At 38.5% G+C, this 20,012-nt stretch overlaps 2 protein-coding genes across 4 annotated transcripts; one reads left to right on the top strand and one right to left on the bottom strand.

Moving 5' to 3' along the window:
* Positions 1–49: 49 nt before the first annotated feature.
* LOC144632770 (uncharacterized) lies at positions 50–2,315 on the top strand. Its single transcript, XM_078491497.1, has 2 exons — positions 50–679; positions 1,261–2,315. Exons 1-2 carry the CDS (start codon positions 169–171, stop codon positions 2,019–2,021), a joined length of 1,272 nt encoding a protein of 423 aa, XP_078347623.1. The 5' UTR covers positions 50–168; the 3' UTR covers positions 2,022–2,315.
* Positions 2,316–6,190: 3,875 nt separating this feature from the next.
* On the bottom strand, positions 6,191–19,929 carry LOC144631395 (radical S-adenosyl methionine domain-containing protein 1, mitochondrial-like). Of its 3 annotated transcripts, XM_078489820.1 has the most exons (16): positions 19,641–19,929; positions 18,449–18,501; positions 17,784–17,890; positions 17,558–17,690; positions 17,266–17,311; positions 17,010–17,071; positions 15,875–15,980; positions 15,584–15,676; positions 15,449–15,499; positions 14,908–14,961; positions 12,024–12,100; positions 11,332–11,410; positions 9,684–9,739; positions 9,407–9,461; positions 9,166–9,272; positions 6,191–6,373 (listed from the first exon to the last, which is right to left on the bottom strand). In XM_078489820.1, the coding sequence occupies exons 1-16, from the start codon at positions 19,824–19,826 to the stop codon at positions 6,238–6,240; spliced, it is 1,401 nt and encodes a 466-aa protein (XP_078345946.1). In that variant the 5' UTR covers positions 19,827–19,929; the 3' UTR covers positions 6,191–6,237. The 3 variants fall into 3 exon arrangements, with proteins under 3 accessions (XP_078345946.1, XP_078345947.1, XP_078345948.1); XM_078489821.1 differs by lacking the exon at positions 15,449–15,499; XM_078489822.1 differs by lacking the exon at positions 15,584–15,676.
* Positions 19,930–20,012: the final 83 nt, after the last annotated feature.

Raw genomic sequence — 20,012 nt, 5'->3', positions numbered from 1 at the left:
AAGGCTCGGGTAGACTGGGCGCTAGTATTCCCCGGTTTCCCGCGTTACCGGGAAACGGCGGAAAACTGAAAATTTTGGCGAAGTAGTCAGAGTTGATGGTAGTTTTCCGAGTTGAAACAAGTCCAAGCATTTTCTAGCTGATTTATTGTTGAAAATCAGCCCGTAACCATGGGAATCGATCTGGAAAGGTTCCTTGATGTTAATCCAGAGCTCATATGCTCCATTTGTGCTGGTGTTTTAGAGGATCCGGTTGAATCGCCCTGCCGCCATGTTTTCTGTTCGGCGTGCATTTCAAGATGGCTGGACACGAAAAAGTCTTGTCCGAACTGCAGGAAGAAAGTACGGGCTAACGAACTGAGACCTGCTCTTCCAATGATTAAGAACATCATTAACAAGCTGAAAATTCGTTGCGATTTCGCTCCAAATGGTTGCACTGAAACAGTAGAGTTGGAACAGCTTGGGTCACACAACTCTTCTTGTCTGTTTGCGCCTATGACCTGCGAGAACGAGGGGTGCGAAATAACGTTTCCAAGAAGAAGTAAAGCTGAACATGAAGCAGAGTGTCCAAAAAGACTGATTCGCTGCTCTACGGCATGTCTTCAAGGCTGTGGATTGCAACTAACACTTGCTGAAGTTCCGCACCATAACTGTGTGCAAAGTTTGAAGTCTAGAGTCGAAGGTGAGTATTAAATGACATGTTACTAAAGAGAAGTTAAATTTGCTGAATAGACATAAGTGACCCTTATGGCTTTTTTAAAAATAAAATTTGAGTTAATGTGCGAAAAGAAATTTACAATATTATAAACATCAAGAAGAATTGGCGTAAAGTAGGATTGTTACAAAATTATTATTAAAAGTGAAAAAATGAAATATTGCAATAATATTAAAGTTTCTTCATTTTAAATATGGGAAATTCAATGCCACTTTTACTGATTTTGTTCTTGTGTAACATGTACTATGGGTACCATTACTGATTACAGTGTAACTTAAAGATGAATATGATAAGATTTGAAAATAGACCGAGAATGAATATTGTTTTAATGCAATTATCCTCAAAACAGACCTTCTCATTACAGTGAAATCTGACAATTTTTCTTGTCATTTTATCAGAATGTCTGCAAACTCTTACAAAAATCAATGTTTATGCTTGCCTGTTACATGTAGCTCAATGTTTCAAAAGCAGACAATCAACAATGGTTGATATGCTTTGCCACTAGTTGTTGATACCATTGTTAATGGTAAAATTTCTTTTCATGGCAGAGCTGGAAAAAGTGGTGTCTGACTACTCAAAAAGAACGTCAGCACTTGAAGAGACAGTAAACAATCTACTAAAGCGTGATGAGCAAAATGGACGCTCCAATAGTAGAACCCGTACTGGGACAACTGGCCAACGAGATGTTGATTCAGGTTTAATATCCCTACTGTCAGAAGATGAGGAAAGTGACAATTTTGATCACTCAGTTTTGGCAGAGGAATTGTCAGAACGTGTTGCACGCAGAGATCGAGATCGAGAACGACGACGCTCCTTACATCAGCTGTTGCCCCGTAGAGAACGGAGTCGCAGTAGGTCTCCTCTTAGACAAGATGAAAGTGACGGCAGTAGTGTCTCCAGGAGAAACAGGGAGAGGTCTCCGAGTGTTAGTACAACTCGAACCAGGCGTGGTTTACAGTGGCTACCATGGACTTCGTCCTCACCCAGTACTTCTTCACATAGTAGCAGCACTACATGCGAAAACAGTGACTCTTCAGTTGTACAACCAACAGGAAGAAGAAGGAGCAGACCAGCTCTTATCGAGGAGTCAAGCTCAGTGGATAGCCCCACAGTGGAGGCTCGGCAAAGTACTCCAGAGTACGATTTTGATGGGATTCCAGAGTATGCAGTTTTCTTCAGTCCCCCTGGCACTACAGAAGCCTTATCGATATTTGGAGATCGTCGTGTTCATCAGTGGCTTCAGAGTGCCATGGAATCCCCTAGTGTTATAAGCACTGATAGTAGCTCAGACTCAACAACATCTTGTTAACAGATTAACATACAGATTACAAACAATGTACATATAAAATTATTAGAGAAATGACTCAAATTATTTTTTTTCATATTTTTTCTTGCATAAACATTGGTAATTACAAGAAGATGAAAAATATTTTTGCTTGATAAATGAGTGGATCTTAGGGTCATTTTGTTTTTCGAAAGATTCAGAAAAGAAATAATTGTAAATTCATAAAATAATCTAAGATAATTATTCTTCAGTTGTGTAAAAAATAGCTCTGCTCTGGCACACTTTAAATGAGGGGGTGATGAATTAGTGAGAAAGACAGATACTTAAAGGACGGCATCAAATTGTTCCTGTCTGGGAGGTGTTTTGGATTATAAGTGCGAAGCCAGAACCACAGCTTTCTGTTTTCTTCTAAAGGGAAGTGTATACTGTAAGAAGTTTGACGGTACATTTGGACATTCCCTGAGGGTGACCAGACGTGAAATCTGAGAGTCCCCTTTTAGGTGGTGACAAATGTAATAGGAGTGGCTAGAAGCATTTAGACTCCTTTTAAAGATAGATATGTGGATTTGAATGTACTTGAGGTTCCACTGTACAGTTAAACTTCTGACTGTGAACACCTCCTTGAGGAAACAGTGAGTTGTGGTTCTAGTCACTCGCCTTCAATAGCAAGACTCCTCTTTAGTAGGGGCATAGACTGTCCACAGCCTCTCAATTTTTCAACGCAAAAAAGCAGACGAAGTTAGCGCGAGCGGGCGGGGGAGGGGAAGCGAGCAAAGGAAAAATAGAGTCCACGGCCCCTCGATTTTTCAAGGCAAAATGGCCCCCACCCTTCGTCCCCAGCGCGACGCGCGCGGTTGTTTGGGTGGGAAGCGAGCTGGCGTCCAGTTCTCTCGCCGTTCTCACTGCACGCTCATTGATCAGGCTCATCGATCGAAAAACACGAAAAAATAAAGGGCTGTGGACAGTCTAGTAGGGGCACTTTGATAATGTTCATAAGGTATTTTTTCTTCTCTCTTTTCGCCATCTTTTTATTAGGGGTGTGTCGAGTGGAGTGTAGACTGCAATGTACTTTCTTTCCAATTCTTTGTAAAGATAACAATCAATCAAACTAAGTATGACCCAAAGAGTCAGTAGCAAATAAAAACGATAGTAAAAGAAAATTGAGACTGTTGTTATTTAATATTAGCCTCTTCACTCCAAGTTACAGCATGCATGTGAAATGCCAAACAAGAGAGCCTGGTCTTGCAGCTGAACCTAGTTGTAGATATAGTTTTCATATAATAATAATAATGATGATGATGTTGATGATGATGATGATGATTATGATTATGATTATGATTTACAAGAGAGGAATAGCCCCCTCTACTAATTGTGTACACATTAGATAGTATGGAATGATGTGGAAAGTGTTCACTGTTAGAAGTTCAACTGTACGTTTGAGGTTCCACTGTACAGTTAAACATCTAATGGTGAACGCCTCCTTGAGGAGACTGAGTTGTGGTTCATTGATTGGAAAAGAAATTAATCTCAGAGAGCTTTTCAAACAGTAGTTGTATTTGTAGGAAGCACTATGTCTCAGAAGTCTGCTGAACCTCAGGCAAGGGGAGTTGGCTGCTGTGTTTTCTCCCCCCCTTGCTTTCCCTGCTCCTCACTCTGACGCTTGGGCGAAAGTATGTCCTGAGACATTTGCAAAGAACATTCTAGCCTAAAATTTAGCAACCTAGGTAGCTTATAAGCATTTAACAATTTTAACAGAAAAGATGGCTGGGGTGCTAAAGCAAGCCAACAGCTTTTTATATAATTTTGTTTGTGAAGCCTTGGGAGACCTAATTTTCAGAGGGGCCTATTATCGGATAGCTCGATTATGTTTCAAAAATGGTCGGGCTTGATTGGAAGGGATTTTGCGTCTGAAAAAACTTCTACATCTCTCATTATTTTGGTATAATGAGAGGCTGTTTCTTGAACAGAAAGTCATCTGTCAGAAGGCCAAACAAGCACTGTGCATTCGCGCTTGGGGGAAGGGGGCTTGTTATTGGAACACTGTTTGCTGGCATCTGAGGCTTATTTCCAAGCTTGGGCACATTCAATCGTTTGGAGTCACATTCTCTTACACGCACGAGTGTCGTTTTTAAGCTTTTTCCGCGCCATGTTTGCGCCCTTCATTTTCGGGACGGTGGGGAAAAGCACAAGTCACACCTAGTTGGCAAATTTAGTCAATCATCCAAAACTGCCCATCCACCCCCCGGGCAAACCCGGGAGTATTTGAATTCTTTGAAAATTTTTGGTCAAATTCCCCGCCATGTTGTCAGTTTAGTCACTGTTTACTAACCTTCCACTGAGCGGCAACCAAGGTAACAATAGCCCATTTCCGCCCCGCCCCGGGCCCGCTCTGGGTGGGGTTCCCGGAGCCTCGTGTGTGCTGGGCTGTATCGAAATTGGTAACAATTGAAGAAACAAGATCGATGAAAAGCTGGCAATGCAGGCTCGATCAGGCGATTGACTTGTATAAAATATTCCCATCAACTTGCACGGTTTCCGTTACTCTGCGCAAGCTAGGTGACTGCAGCGTTCCACACTGAGGCAAATCTTGATCAAGTCCCCAAAGTTTGAATTAGCTTCAATTAGTAAATACTAAAACAGTGGATAGCGTTTTTGGCGTGCGCTGATTGGCTACTCAAACTGCGAACAACTCGCGCGAGAAAATTGTAAGCGTTGCAGGAATAAATAAGTCAAAAATCATCCTTTCGCGTCATATTATCTCACTGTTTTAGTATATACTTAAACAGCTATTCACCTCAGCCACCTCCACTTTGGTGAATAGTTGTTAACTATTTCGAAAAAAAAAATACGCGCGTCTATCTACCAGATTTCGCGCGGTCTTTTTTTCACAAGCGCTTTATTTCACGTTTTATGCTAGACGGACTAAGAAAAGGGACTGCTCGTAAACTTGAATCTTTGCAGTATACGTCATGCAGTATTATCGGAATTTTGCGGTTGAATCTTGGACGTCTCTTGAGACGAGGAACGTGAGCAAGTTACTCGGGATGTGTACATTGTATTACAGTAAAAACATCATCCACCAGGGGGTTAAAAAAATTTTTTTTTTTTTTTATTTTTATTTTTTTATTGAGGCCCAAAAGGGGAAAATAAAAAAAAAAATTATAAAATAAAATAATTTCCCTATCTGATTAGTTAACGTGCTTTGAACAACCGGGCCCAGGACTTTGTTTGAAAATGTTGTAAGTTGCAGTTCAAACTTTTGGGGCTTGATTTGGCTCAGTGTAGAACACTACAGCCACCTATAATGACGTTCTTTTTGTTTAACACCCCTAGCTTGCGCAGCGTAGCGGAAACCGTGTAAGTCAATCGATAGACTTGCCTACATGTTAAGCACACCCCCGATACGGAGCACGACCACCAAACTGGAAACGAAAAGCGAACGACTTTAAAGTCTAGTCAATCGGTTGAGATCGAGAAACGTAATGCATCGTCAGTTTTTCATTGATCCCTGTCTCCCAATAAAACGTTTTGATTTCTCATATAAACAATTCGCAGCTATTAATAAAGGAATGCATGAAAAGCTCCCCCCTCTCTCTCTTTCCTGGGGTGCCTCCGTATGGTGACGGTGGGTTACCCTCATAAACTGTTCATAACAGGAACAATACTTTGTCAATGTAAACATGCAGGCCCGAATTCGTGAAGTTGGCTTGAAGTCCTTTCTGCGACGTAAACGTTACAAGTGTTCATTTTAGAGTGTGTTACAAATGGCAGTTTTTCGGAGCGCAACAAAATTGGGAGACAAGTTGCATGAAAAGTTAGTCAGTTTAATGGCGTTTATAAGTATCCGGCCTGATCGCAGGTTAACAAACGAGCTTCCTAGAGAGCCCGTACATGCCCGAAAGCTAGTCGCCAACAGAAAATAGTGCGCCACGTACCTTACAGCTTATCGTCACGGCCATTGAGATGTTAGATTTCAAATACCTGAGCGTGAATGCCGCGCAAATAAAAGGCGAAGGAGTACAATATATAAATGGGCTAGCTGCCATCAGTAGGGAAAAGGTGCCTACAAAGATTAAAAAAAGGAAAAAGTGTCGAAGGGGCAAAAACGTACTTTTCATTTTTCAATGAATGGATTTGTAAAAAAAACCCAGAAGGATTTTCTATATGAATAACAACGCAAAGATCTTCTTTGGATTTTTAAATTAAACTTTATTCTTAATAAAAGTGCAATATCTACAATCTATTTTTCAAAATTAAGCGTTTGTTGATCTCCTTCTGTATTCGATGAAGTCGTAACCAACTTTTCAAGATGCAGTAACAATGTTGGAACAATACTGTCCAGTACGAACAAACCCTTGTAGGTGGCTTTGATACCTCTGAAAATAATAATAAAAAAGAGGATTTTACTAGTGGTAACCACAGGTAAGAAAGTGCGGGCCTCGATGCAGTGAAGAGAAGGTACTGGGAGGGAAGTGTTTTTTAATTACTGGACAAACGAAAATTATTCCGAGTAAGGTCGAGTAACGCGTCACGCTTAAGTCACGAATGTTTTTTATCGTTTCCTATTGCCGCGAACCAATCAGAGTTGTTTTTTTGATTGACAGTTTTGCGAAGTGTAGTTGAGCACGTGGTGTGAATTGAGATGTGATTTTCCTCCGTCGGCAAACTCGCTTTGTTGTCAGTGTTATAAGGAATTTCTCGAGAATAACCGTTGTTGGAATCATCGCTTGCCGTAGTTATCTGTGATACAATCACAGCAGATCTTCTCAAAAGCAACACCTATAAAACAACGTCTGCAAAATGTCTGAAGAAGGCCTCGATCAATGTGACAAACTGTTGATTTTTCGCATTCTTTCGCTCTTGGAGACAAGATTTTCTCTTCCGGTGTTACGACATGTCGTGATTGACACATTTTTGCTTCCGATCGTTCTTAGTGGAAGAAAAAATTTTCAACTTCCGGTTTGCGATAGCCTTTATAAACGTGGCGCGCACGCGAATACGCAATCCGCTGGTCACTGTCAAGATTAGGATTGCGGGCCTCTCTTGGGCCCGCAATTATGCAATTTTAGTACGAACAAGCCGTAAACATTATTACAGTCAACTCTTTTTTTAACTTACACCTCTATGAAACGGACACCTCCTTAAGACAGACACCTGGTCATGGTCCCTGCCGTTTTTCAGTCTTTTTACTGTAACCAAACTCCCCATAAGACGGACACCTCTCTAAGACGGACAACGGACACTTTGAAATCATTAACGGACACTTGAGAAGTGTTTTTTTTATCATGTTTTATTAGTGAAAATACTTCCAAACTTCCTATGGACCTAAAGCGCCCTAAGGATACGTGTATACCAAGCTTAATAAAGAAAAACAATATGGGTCATGAATGGTCCCTCAAAATGTCGCAGTGCTCGCAAAATTAAGCTTTTGCTCGAAATGCTCGCAACATTTTAGTGGGTGCTCGTTTGCTCGTGCTCGCACATTTTTACAAGTGCTCGCATGCTCGATTTTTGTTGGAGTAGCTTCTTGAAAAGTGCTCGTTGCTCGCAAGGCTTATTTTTGTCAATGCTCGTGCTAGCAAAGAAAAACGCTGTGCTCGCATGCTCGCAAATGCTCGCAAAGACCATTTGATACCCCTAACAATGACGTTCTAACGGGTTACTTCTCTGCTTACGTGTATGGACACTAAAGAGGTCGTTTCTACTTACAGTATTACAGTTTGTAGAACCTCTCAATTTTTGCTTTAACAAGCAAATACGGTCCTTTTATTATTTTAGTCTTGTTGCAGTAAGCAAAGGTTTGTTGCGTTATGCAAAGGTTTAGCTTTATTATCTCAGAATTACTGGTGTCATGTTACCTCCACTCTCTACAAGGCGGACACCTCTCTAAGACGGACAGCTGTGGCTGGTCCCGAAAGTGTCCGTCTTAGAGAGAGTTGACTGTATAGACTCTGAGCATGTTGACAAACAACAACAACAACAACAACAACCATGGAGGGGGGGGGGGGGCAATGGGATTAGATCGGTTTTCGGTTTTTGGTTTTCGACCCGAAAAACTGCCGGTTTTTCGGTTTTGGTGTCTTATGCAGTTTGTGGGTTTTTCTTCTCTTGGCATTTGGTTTTCGGTTTTCGGCTACAATGCAAGCGTTTTTTTTTAGATTTGGTATTCGATGTGGTTTTCGGTTTTTCCCGTTTGGTTTCCTGATCAAATGCAATCTCGCTTCAGTAGAATGATTTAGATTGTAGCTGAACAGAAATGCCAAAAGTGTATAAGAAAAACCTTTTTTCAGGTGTCAATAGGATAAGGTTAATGTTTTGAAATTTGAATTTTTGTGTGCGGTTTTGCGATTTTTGATGATTTTTTGTTCGGTTTTGCGGTTTCTAATAGGGCCCAATACGCCCCTCAATTAATTTTGTGTCCAAACATATGTCAAGATGGTCTATGGAACTTCAAAAATGTTACTGCAATATTTGTTTTGAAAGTGATAAATGATCGTCGCAGTGAATTTCCAATATAAGCAATTGCTAAAGAAGCCTGAAAAAAAATTCAGGGCTTCAACGGGATTCGAACCCGTGACCTCCGCGTCCGGTGCGATGCTCTACCAACTGAGCTATTGAGCCACACATTGGGAGCGAGGTCAATTGTGGTTCATATTATTTTTCCCGCGAGAGGAGTGAAATGATGTAATGTATATGAAATGATTCATATATGAACTGCGGATGTATATGAAAGTGATAAATGATCGTCGCAGTGAATTTCCAATATAAGCATTTTTTTTCAGGCTTCTTTATCCAATTGCTTATATTGGAAATTCACTGCGACGATCATTTATCACTTTCATATACATCCGCAGTTCTATTGAATCATTTCATATACATTACATCATTTCACTCCTCTCGCGGGAAAATATAACTCAATTGACCTCGCTCCCAATGTGTGGCTTCAATAGCTCGTTGGTAGAGCATCGCACCGGTATCGCGGAGGTCACGGGTTCGAATCCCGTTGAAGCCCTGAATTTTTTTCAGGCTTCTTTAGCCAATTGCTTATATTGGAAATTCACTGCGACGATCATTTATCACTTTCATATACATCCGCAGTTCATATATGAATCATTTCATATACATTACATCAATATTTGTTTTATGATGTTGTATTAAAAAGACCTACTTTTCAGTCAATAACAGAAGGCCAGACTGTGTGAGATCTTGAACATCGTTATTATCTTTAAATGCATCATACAGTGACACGCCAAGTGGAGACAAGCTCTTCCACTTCTGTGCAAAGAAACAAAAATCACATGTCAAAATAATATACTCAATAGCTTTCAAATCAACGATGACATGCAACCCTGCACAAAACAGAAAAAAGGTACTGTCTCAAGACTATTGGCATAATTATTTATTAGTACCTCATTACTAAGACCATCAGCAGTTCTAAGACTTAGCATGAGAACTTCTTCCAATCTGTGATAAATTCAAGAAAAAAATTGTAAAGAATAGTATTAATTAGACAATGCTCAATTTAGTTTTTCAGCTCCCCCCCCCCACCCCCAGTTTTAAGTCCCCCATTTTATCCCACCTCATAGATAATATATGCAATAAATTAAAGTCATGTCAAATATCAAACACATTATATACTGAACCAGTATATATTGGTATTAAAAAAGTGCTATTTTTTAAACTTACATTTCAAGTTTTGCTTGTGGTACTTGTTTTCTAGTTGCATGACCTCTTGCTTCAACCTAGAAATAATGAACATCAGACAGTAGGTTTAGTACAAGTAATTCTTACCATATATAATACTCAGAAGTCTTTACCACTAGACAGGCCTAAGAGTCTGAAGAGAATTTGCAGGTTGCCTCAAGAGCTGCATTATTGTGGCTGTAAATCTAACTTGATTTGATAAAAGGTGGCTATCGGGCTGTTAGGAAATGTATGGGGTTTCATTTTTTTTTTTTTTTTTGAGGATACGGAGAATTGTTTGGCTTTCTTCCAATGAAATGTCGCCCTGTCTAATGTAGTGAATTCAATCTTACTTTTTTTTTCTTCCTCCCTGTCTCTCCCCCCCCTCCCGTCTCCCTCCCTCTAGATTTACTTGTGGTTAGTCTAGCCCAGTCTCTAACTCCAACCCCTCTCTATCATTTGAATGTTAGTTGCGCGCGCTAACTAGTAGAACAGTTGTGATCTATAGCTTTCCATTCTGCTGTCTAAAGGAAGTTTGCCGGAGGACATCATTAAGTCCCGTGAAGGTGAAAGTCTTACGATTTGCAAGTTGTGCGTCGGCTGTTATCGTACCTCAAACCGAGCGCTAGGCGGTTAAACACAGATAACCGGTCGGCTCGTTTTGCCAGGTACAGATAATGTTGAGCTTGCTTTAGACAGCAAAGGTCTTTAGCCACATCAATTAGGACTCGGAACTAACTATACGGGCTGATTTGAAGGCGGTCATAACGATATTTGGCTTGAACTTTACCGTGGCTAAAGACTTAGTTTTTTACTGTTGAAGTTTGGGAAGCGGGCGTTACGCGCTCGACGACATTCAAATACATCCGGGACATTGTCGGTTATTTCTAAAAGAAACATGTCGGAGTGGATAGCCAAGGAATCGCTTCAAGCGCTGATGTGAGTACATAGTTTTCTTTTTTTCCTCAATTTTAGGCGTTCTCCGCCTAGCTAACACTCATAGTTCATAGTTCTCTGTGATTCGCTAGTGGGAGGCGATGCGATCGTGTGCATTTCCGGCCGCGACAATGAAGTTGACAATTGAGATAACACATGCCCGCTTCCTCAGATATTTCGCCTGATTTGCTTAAAGTTGAATCGAATGTCGATGTAGAATGCTTTAGTTCAGTTTATTTGAGACGTGCATGCTTTAAGAAAGCTACAGTTCAGCTCTCCGCCGAGTGTTTTCTTATGTCTATCTTGGTATTAATTTTGACTCACATTTCAAGTTGTAAACACTCTTAATTAAATTGATAGAATTCTTGATTTAAACAAAATGCCATATATGCAGTCTTTTTGGTTAAAAAACACATAAACTAGAGTACCTTACGTTAAACTTGAGCTAAAATTAGCTCTCATTCAGCGTTCGTTACAGAAATAGGGCTTCAGAACTACGGTGTCATGTCAAATTTCAGGAGACACCTTTTGTCAAATCAAGTTAGAAATACAGCAGAATCAATGGTCAAATGCAACCTTTTTTCCTTTTGTAACACTGATTTGCTTTAATTGTCAACCATTTCAGAATAAGACTAGGAAAAAAAATCAAAGTGCCATCATAATTCCTTCAATTACAGAGGAAGTTCTTCGCAAGCAGTAGAAATGAAAAGTTCACCTCTTTCATCCACTCATTTGGTTCTAGTGTCTGCACTCTTGCTTGTCGCATTTCAGTTTCATTGCCACGAGGAACAAATCTGTTGGTTGACACAAAAATCTTGATTACCAAACCCTGTTCGGGAAAGGGGCCTTGACTTCCCCCCTCCCCCACCCCACCAGAGTCCCTTGTTGAGGACAAACAGGACCCCATGCAAACGATGACTGCTGCATGTTCTGTTGGCTTTTTTACTGTAAAGTTTAAAACTAAAACATTAATCAGCCTTAATTCAGTTCCTGTAGCATGAAGCACCAAACAAGTACATGCATTGCCACTTTTCAGTTCATTGGCTGGATGTCAATTCATATTTTTGGCAAATTCCCCAAGTAACTTGCCACTTCTTTGAAATTTGTCATACTCCTGGGTGGAGAATCACTGCAAGTAAAGTATAGTGTCTTGACCAACATAATAACTCTGGCCAGGCTCAAACATAGATCTCATTCACAAACCAGAGTTCTGCGATAAACTAGCCATTAGGACATCTTTTGCATCACCATCTTTGAGGTAATATTGACTATACAATTTTTTGAGGGGGAGGGGGAGAGGAGCTTTTTCTTGGAGCCACAAAAAGGCAAATGTCCAAGGGATAGAGAGGGAGGAGGGTACAGTGTTAGGAGTTGGGTGTATAAATTAACACAATTTAATATAATGACCTTCCATGAGCTCCAGGCCCCACTCCAATGTACTGGGTGCCATTCCAGTAAGAAAGGTTATGTCTGCTTTCTGCACCCTGTAAAAATGGACAATAAATACCTGTAGTAAGAGAAACTTTATAACAGTCATAACATTATATCCTAGGACTGGTTTAATTACTTTACCTCAAAATAGTTTACAAACTAAAGGTAAGGAACACCAAACTCAGAGACTCAAAGGACAGTGCAGAATGCAATATGGCCAAACAATTGACAGCATGATAATAATAAATATTATCATGCTGTCAATTTTCCAGGGTAATTTCGTTTGAGAATAAGTCAAATGAGTTCACCTTTCAGTCTGAAACGCTGTTTCACATGTACTTGTAAGATGTTGAAAGACTAAACGTGACAACTAAATCACGTGACACCTTCATCCGGGAGAAAGATTTCCCTTATTGAAAAGTCACACACGTGACCGACCAGTTGACACAATAAAGAGTCAATTTTTTTTAGTAAAGGAAGTTTTCAATCATTTGAACCATTGTGTTTTACGTTAACTTTCGTTAATTTGAGAGTTTTTAAGCAGCAAACGTGATACTTTTACTTTTCGTGCAAACTTTTGTAACATGAGTCTAATTTAATTAAGTAGGAAGAGTCTACAAGAATCCCACCGCATTGAAAATCACATGGCACTAGGCTTAGACAACATTTAACTTTCGTTGGTTTTATTTTCAGTTGGGTATGGGTCGCACTTGGGAAAAGTTTTCATCTTTGCCGGTTAAAAAAAAAAAAAAAAAAAAAAAAAAAACCAGAAAAACTCAGACGTCAAAACAGCAAACGTGATACTTTTCCCTTTTGTGTAAACAAATGTAACATGACACATTTGTTTTTCTCTTAAACTTATGTTACGCAACACTTGTTTTGGTCGAAAACATATGTTACTTGATACATTTCTAGGGCAAACAGGGCGACATCGATTGAAGTTGTTTTGCTTTAATTAATAAACTAATTATAACACAGATCTATATAATTTATCGATAAATCCAAGAAATAAATTTTCAGATTGGGAGATATAAGGTCACCTTTTAAAGACTAGTTGGTATGTTTTGGAGTTAAAATCAAATGAACTGCGATCAATAGCGGCAACAGAATAACAACGTGCCATTTCGTGACAATTTGATAATTATCATAATAATAATTACATTTAATAATATTTAATATTTATATTGTGCATTTTCTATAAAATAATCAAATGCGCATTACAAACATTGGTAATAAATTTACAATAGATACAAAAATAAGAACCCATTTACAATCTTTAGAAAATTAAAAACGAAACCTACACTATTTACAATTGGCTATAAGAAAAATAATTTGCAGAAAAAACTATAAAAAAATCTTAATATAATTAGTTTGTTTCATGATGATATGATTTCTTTTGTGAATGAAACAAAATCTTTGTTGTAATAGTTCTGACCAACGAAAATATGCATTATAGCAAGGCGCCCAAAAGTGTGACCACTTTTAATTTATTCACATTCTTTTGTGCAGATTTAATCCAATCAGAAGTCAACTGCAAGCTATCCACGGCTTTTGATTGGATTAAATCTGCACGAAAGAATGTGGATAAATTAAAAGTGGTCACACTTTTGGGCGCCTTGCTGTAAAATTGTTTTGTTTCTGCTTCAAGCAAATGTTATGAGATTTTTTGTTTATTTGCGAACGATAGCTTGGGTTCTGTTTTTCATGTAGGAGTGTAGTTTCAATTTGAACTGTTCCCGCGAGAATATTAAACAAACAGAAAACGAATTCAGTGGCATTCTCAGATATTTTAACTGAAATGTTCGGATACTTTTTAGTGTCTCCCCACCAAACACCACTTGTGTTCCTTCCCAGGAGTTCCTTAGTACTCTTATCTTTTCAACCGTAACACGATTGTTATTTGCTTGTAACAAGACACTTGTTTTCCTTGCAAATGCTGTAACATGATACTTTTGTTTTCTTTACGTGACATCGATGGCAGCTGTTTTGTTTTCAATAATTAAGCCAATTTTTCACTTTAATTTAATTAAGTTGCGGTTAACTGCTCAAAAGACGTTTTTCGAAAACTAATTAAAAGAACATAAAAAAACCCATCTCTTTCGAAAGGTTTTTAAAAGTGCGTTACAGCTTGGATATTTGTTTCCTGCTTATTAGGGGTTTCGTGCTGAAAATCACGGAGCAAGTTTTTGCATTCTTAATTACGAAGCTGCTGTGAAAGTCTCAAAATCTACTTTAGTTAATTTGCGGTTTTAACTTGGCATCACGGAGTCTGAAGGAATCCTACTGCAAACGCGCGATGCACGCAATGTTCCTGAGAATAAAACATAGTCGAATCTGTGCATGTGTTTGGCGCAAAGTACTTTGCTATCAAAAGAATAGTACCACAAGGAGAGCAAAAGGTCTTCTGAAACAAATATCTAGGTTTGAAATCTTCACATGAAAGTAATGTAGATATGCGCATGCGTTTGGTGCAAAGTACTTTACTCTAGAAAGAATGATACCACAAGGAGAGCAAAGGGTTTTCTGAAACAAATATATACCTTTGAAATCTTCATAATATGTAGGTAAAGTAGATATGGCCCACGTTTTACCTAGGGCATACGGTCAGGTGCTCCCCACCCCCTACCCCCTCCACAAATAATAATTAATTAATTGATATTAATTATAATAACTAATTGCTGATTGAAAGTTTACACTATATAGTGCTTTAGCGCTTGAGGGGGTTAGCAGACGACTGCCCACCAAACCACCACAAAAGTGCATTCTGCACTAAAAAGATGAAGAATGTTACTTTAGAGATTGTGAACAAGTTGTTTTAAGAAAATAATATATCATGCGCCATCAATCAAACTCTGCTTACTGGTTTTGCGAAGTTTGCAACTTCATATCTATGAAATCCATTTGCAATCAAAGTCTAGTGATGAAGTAAAATTTGAAGTTAAGAACAGCAAATTAATAATCATGGTATAAAATTAATTAAATAACATTTTTTTTTGTTATTTTAAACTAGAATTAAGTCCATTTGACAAGAAAAACCAATCACATGGTCTAACAAAATCAATGAAGCATTTCAACTGCCAGAGGAAATTGAGCCAAACTCGTCAAAAATTAAATTTGTTTGACGTAGAACACTAAACTAGATTTTTTTGTAACATAATTGGCAACTTCGTAACAAAGTTTCCAATTTCCCAAAAATATAACATATTTCCTGGTATTTATCTTGATAAGGCATACATAAAAAAGGTCATTCCGTGTGTTAGGATTCCGGGCCTTCTCTTCTGGATTTCCGGTATACCAGGTTTCTAGCATTCTGGGTTTTAGAACAACCCTTAAAAGTACAGTCATGTACTAGACAGTCTAAAGTATACAATCAAATGTCTCACAAAGAGTTCATCAATTACCTCCACAGCCAACTGATACATTTCTGCTACTACATCTGGATCAGGGAGTGACTGCCACAAATAAACATTAACTGCATATTAAGAGATAATTAAATATACTAAAAATTTAAATTTTTATTTTAGTAGTCACCTCACCAATTTTCCTGACTTGACACTCTTATAAAGTGGTGTACCCCTTTCAAGGGTCAGCTGATATAATGAGACATGATCATCACACACAGATAATGCCTGGCAGACAAGTATTAAAATTAATTATCATAATCAAAAATAATTATCATAATTAAAAATAACCATGATGATAATGGCGATGATGATGATGATGATGATAATGATGATGACGATGATTATGATGATGATATCGCCAGTTTGAAGCTAACATTTTAAAATTTCAATTTCCCTCAAATGTGAAGTCCTAATTCTACACACCTGTGATAACTCCTTATGCCACTCATCAAGTGTTTGCTGTGGTCGTCCAAACATCAAATCAATTGACACTTTTCCAGGGAATATGGATTTTGCAGTTTGCAATGCTCTACAAAACAACCCATTCCAATTTATGTTGTTCATGTATTTTAAAATGCTAACAAAAATTGGCACTGACAGTCCTATTCTCTTTACATCAATTAAAGGGACACTATCACCAGTTTCACTTCAAAAACTCATTACAAGAGCCTAAAGATATATGGAAACTACAAGTAGTGGTCCAACTTTGTTAGAAATCACCATGCAAGTGTGCTGAAGCGATAAACAAGTGATATCATTGTGATGCCATCAGGAACGTTAGATCTCAACTTGAAAAAGTCAGAAGGATTTTGAGTCTCCTGAGATCTTCGCTTTCTTTTTCTTTGGCTGAAACCATTGATTAGTTGTTTCGCCAGATCAAGCCTAAAGCTGATCATCGGGCGCTTTCTTTTTCCTCGGGAAGTACGAGAAATTGATTCGAGAATGAACCCATTGCAGACTGAACGGTTGAATAAAAACCAAAAAATGTACCTGTACCATTTTCGGGAGGAATAACGAGCAAAATAAAACGAGCGAAGCTGGTCAGCTCGGTCAACGCCACCCATGTTTGCCGTGTAAACATCAGCAACACGGGGCTTCTCGATATTGATATTTCGCCCGTTCTTTCTTCGTTGCACATTGCGCGGGGCTTCGCTCGGCAAAACATTGGTTGATAAAAAAGAAATGTCTCTTTTTTCATGCCATTTAGTGAAAATAAGTTTGCCTCGCTGAGCAGACACTTTTTCTCCTTGTTTATTCTTTGCACACAGCGACTCATGGAATATATTTTGAATTTTGTTTCAAATTACTTTTAATTAACAGTTTGCTTAAATTTTTATGGCTCCCTTTTTTCTTCAACAACAATTTACTGAATGGATGTACTAGGTGCATTTCATGTACAAGATGAGCTATTGGCCAGGCCAATTTTAGTACTTTTAACCGAAAAGCATTAAAATCCCTGTGGCAGTGTCCCTTTAAGCCCAAAGAAAAGTTCAAATCTAAAACCTGCCTTTTGCCATAGATTCAAGTACAAGCTGACCTGAGGTCACAATCAACTTACTGCAATGAATCTTTAATGGTGTTATCTCTTCCCAGAAGCAACAAATCTTTTGCACTGAAGGACTACCAAGAAAAAAAAGAGAGAATATGTAACAAAATTATGTCAGAATAAAGAATAATATCAAACTATTAAATGAAATTTAAGTGCCCTAAAATGAAGTTTTTTGAATTTATTTAATTATTTATTTTTAAGATTACAAATGAAAAGTTCAACATACATGAAAAGTAATTCTGTTGAAAAAATAGAAAACATTAACCTGGACTCCCAGTGAAAGGCGATTGATCCCAGCTGTGTGAAAATGTCTAGTAAACAACAGCAAACAAAACATGTTTTATTACCTATGAATTAACAACAATAAAACAAAAATGAAATGTACACGTACATGTACCATAGTAAGGGTAAGAAAATATTGCAAGCTACATTCCCATTGGGCAATTGGGAAAAAATTAAGTAGAGGCCAGTAGAAATTAAAATATACTAGTCTACACTGCAACTGGATTATAATATATTTTTACTTTAATAATTTAATATGTGCATTTTGCTCAAACCTGAGGTTATCAGTTTCAACTGATGTGGGGTTAGCCTCCAGTGTCACCTCGGCTTCAGTCGACAGATGGCAAATCCTAGCAGCAGTTTCCAGCACTGAGGAAATAGTCAAAGGCTCTGCCAGACTGGGTGTACCTAGTATGAATAAATGATGAATTATTTTACACCAGCACATTTCCACAAACACATGTACACACAAAATTCAATTTGATATTTTTGTGATCTAACCTCCACCAAAGTAAACTGAGGAAATTCTTTTCACACCAGACAAACGTAACAGAGTTTCTGTTTCCGTCACAAGGCATTTCCTCATACGCTGATGATCCACATTATTACTAGAGACAAACACCAACGATACGTCAGTCAAAACAAATCTGGAACTTACAATGCTGTTTAGTAGAAACTCAGTTGTGTTTAACTGGAAATCTGCAAATCTGATTGGTTCTCCCACAATTTTCTATTCGCTGATAGAACACAATCGTGCATGCTTTGCTCTTTAAAAAAAATTCTTGATTTTTGGCTTCAAAGTGCATGAATTTATAAGTTTTGGACTGCAATCCTTTAGAGTTTCTACTAAAACAATTATACTACTTGCTCTCATTTTCTATGAATGATAGTCAACTCGACTGCACCTCGTTGACTATTTGCTCATAGAAAACTCGGGCTTGTTAAGTCTATTGTTAAATGTTCGTGACTAGTATTGTGCATGCCTACATGTACATAGGGCTGTCTCTCTATAATGACTATCCTGGGCAACAGACTGAACTGGCCATTGTGGAGAAGTGATATATACCCTCCAATGCAGACACTCCCTTGTGGTCATCATGCGATCTTGTATGTACAGGAGGCTAGAGAAGTGGCTGCTGTAGGGGGGTTTCAATAGGAGTACATACCTTATATATTTGTTGAAATTGCAAAATGTACAGATCTGCTTGCAGAATGGCCACTACAAAAATAAATAAATGAATAAATAAATAAATAGACTACATAATTTATAGAGCTAATCTGACACACATTTATTGATCAATCAGTTGGGGCCGAATCACACTAGAGCCAGACATTTCAAATGTCCCAGGGCAAACTCCACATGATTTGGCTAAAGTTTGTCCGCCGACAATTTGTCTGTTGTCCACGCGCTATCGGACTAGCGTTTTGTTTAGTTTGACAAAGCCGAAATGTTTACATTTCAGTACTTTGCAGAAGTACCTTGGCTTTAAATCAGTATTTTATAACAACATGATCCCGATACGTTTTCTGATTTTTGTAGCTGCAGCATTTGTCCTACAATTTCAGATGCAGCTGAGGATGATGCTGATAATCATGTCTCTTGCTCAAATACAACTAGAGGGGCGAGCTTTTCTGAGACTGTACGAGATTTGAAGGCGAAGACGAAATCGCCGTAGGCATCCATACTTTTGGGTTCTCCCTCAACCCGCCGATTCCTGGTTTGACATTCATTACAATGATCCAAGAATCCCAGACGAATATTTTAGGAAACAGCTACGAATGAGAAGAGCTACCATCTGTTTGCTTTTGGGAAAGCTGTTTGGCGGACTGTTTGGTCATTGGATCCGACATATTGCAAACTGAAGAACGGGCGAAAACACAAAGGTCACGTTCTATTGTAACATAAGACAGGAATTAAACCCTTCCAAGTTCTTGTCATTTTTGACGTTTTAATTGAAACCCAAACACCAGCTATTGTATTTTGAAGTTTGCCTGTCCTCTGGAATGTTTGGCTGACACGAAAATACGCGATCGCACTAGGACAAGTCAAGCGACGACAGATTTTTGACATAAAGTAAACAAGTTTTGATTTGTCTGGCTCTAGTGCGATTCGGCCCTTGGTCAGTCAGACAATCAACCAGTCAACCTTTCAGTCAGTCAGCCAATCTATCAATCAATCAATCAATCAATCAATCAATTAATCAATCAATCAATCATTCAATCAGTCAGTCAATCAGTCAGTCGGTTAGCCAATCAATCAGTCAACCAGTCAGTCAATCAGTCAATAATTATTAATCAATCAATCAAACGTTGTTTCAGGAGGTGACACTTACATGGAGGTTAGATCACAATACTTACATGAACATACAGTGTAGCTTCATCGTCCTTTGGTAGCTGTACAGTAATGGTGCTGCTTTGACAAGCAAGATCTTTTCTTGCATTTGAATGAAATCGAATTCTCTGTGGGCAACATCGACGTGCTGTATCACATAATTTTGAAAATACCGGTTGTGAGAGCAGCTTGCATCGCGGCTTTACGCTCATTAGGTTCGATTTCACGCCTGTTTCATAGTATTACATGAAATTTTGACTTGACTGACTTGAAAATTGAAGCCATGCTAGCCAGTGCTAGCCGCCATTTTTTCGAAGTCTGCAGACGCATTATAACCAGCGGCTATACGTATAAAATACTTCCGTTCATATAAGAACCAATGAATTTTATGAGCCGAC

The sequence above is a fragment of the Oculina patagonica genome, chromosome 12 (assembly GCF_052425735.1).
Source record: "Oculina patagonica isolate OP01 chromosome 12, crgOcupat, whole genome shotgun sequence".
NCBI classification, from domain to species: domain Eukaryota; kingdom Metazoa; phylum Cnidaria; class Anthozoa; order Scleractinia; family Oculinidae; genus Oculina; species Oculina patagonica.
The sequence above is the reverse complement of the archived record's forward strand: the minus strand, read 5'-3'. Positions and strand labels throughout refer to the sequence as shown.

What these genes read in the sequence shown, in the direction of transcription:
- LOC144631395 (XM_078489820.1), bottom strand. Translation starts at nt 19,826, where the DNA reads ATGAGCGTAAAGCCGCGATGCAAGCTGCTCTCACAACCGGTATTTTCA. An exon ending in TTGCAAACTTCGCAAAACCA is followed by an intron (nt 12,101 to 14,907) that starts GTAAGCAGAGTT and finishes CCATTTTTACAG; the next exon opens with GGTGCAGAAAGCAGACATAA. An exon ending in CAAATGAGTGGATGAAAGAG is followed by an intron (nt 9,740 to 11,331) that starts GTGAACTTTTCA and finishes CATTATTTCTAG; the next exon opens with GTTGAAGCAAGAGGTCATGC.
- LOC144632770 (XM_078491497.1), top strand. Translation starts at nt 169, where the DNA reads ATGGGAATCGATCTGGAAAGGTTCCTTGATGTTAATCCAGAGCTCATA. An exon ending in TTTGAAGTCTAGAGTCGAAG is followed by an intron (nt 680 to 1,260) that starts GTGAGTATTAAA and finishes TTTTCATGGCAG; the next exon opens with AGCTGGAAAAAGTGGTGTCT.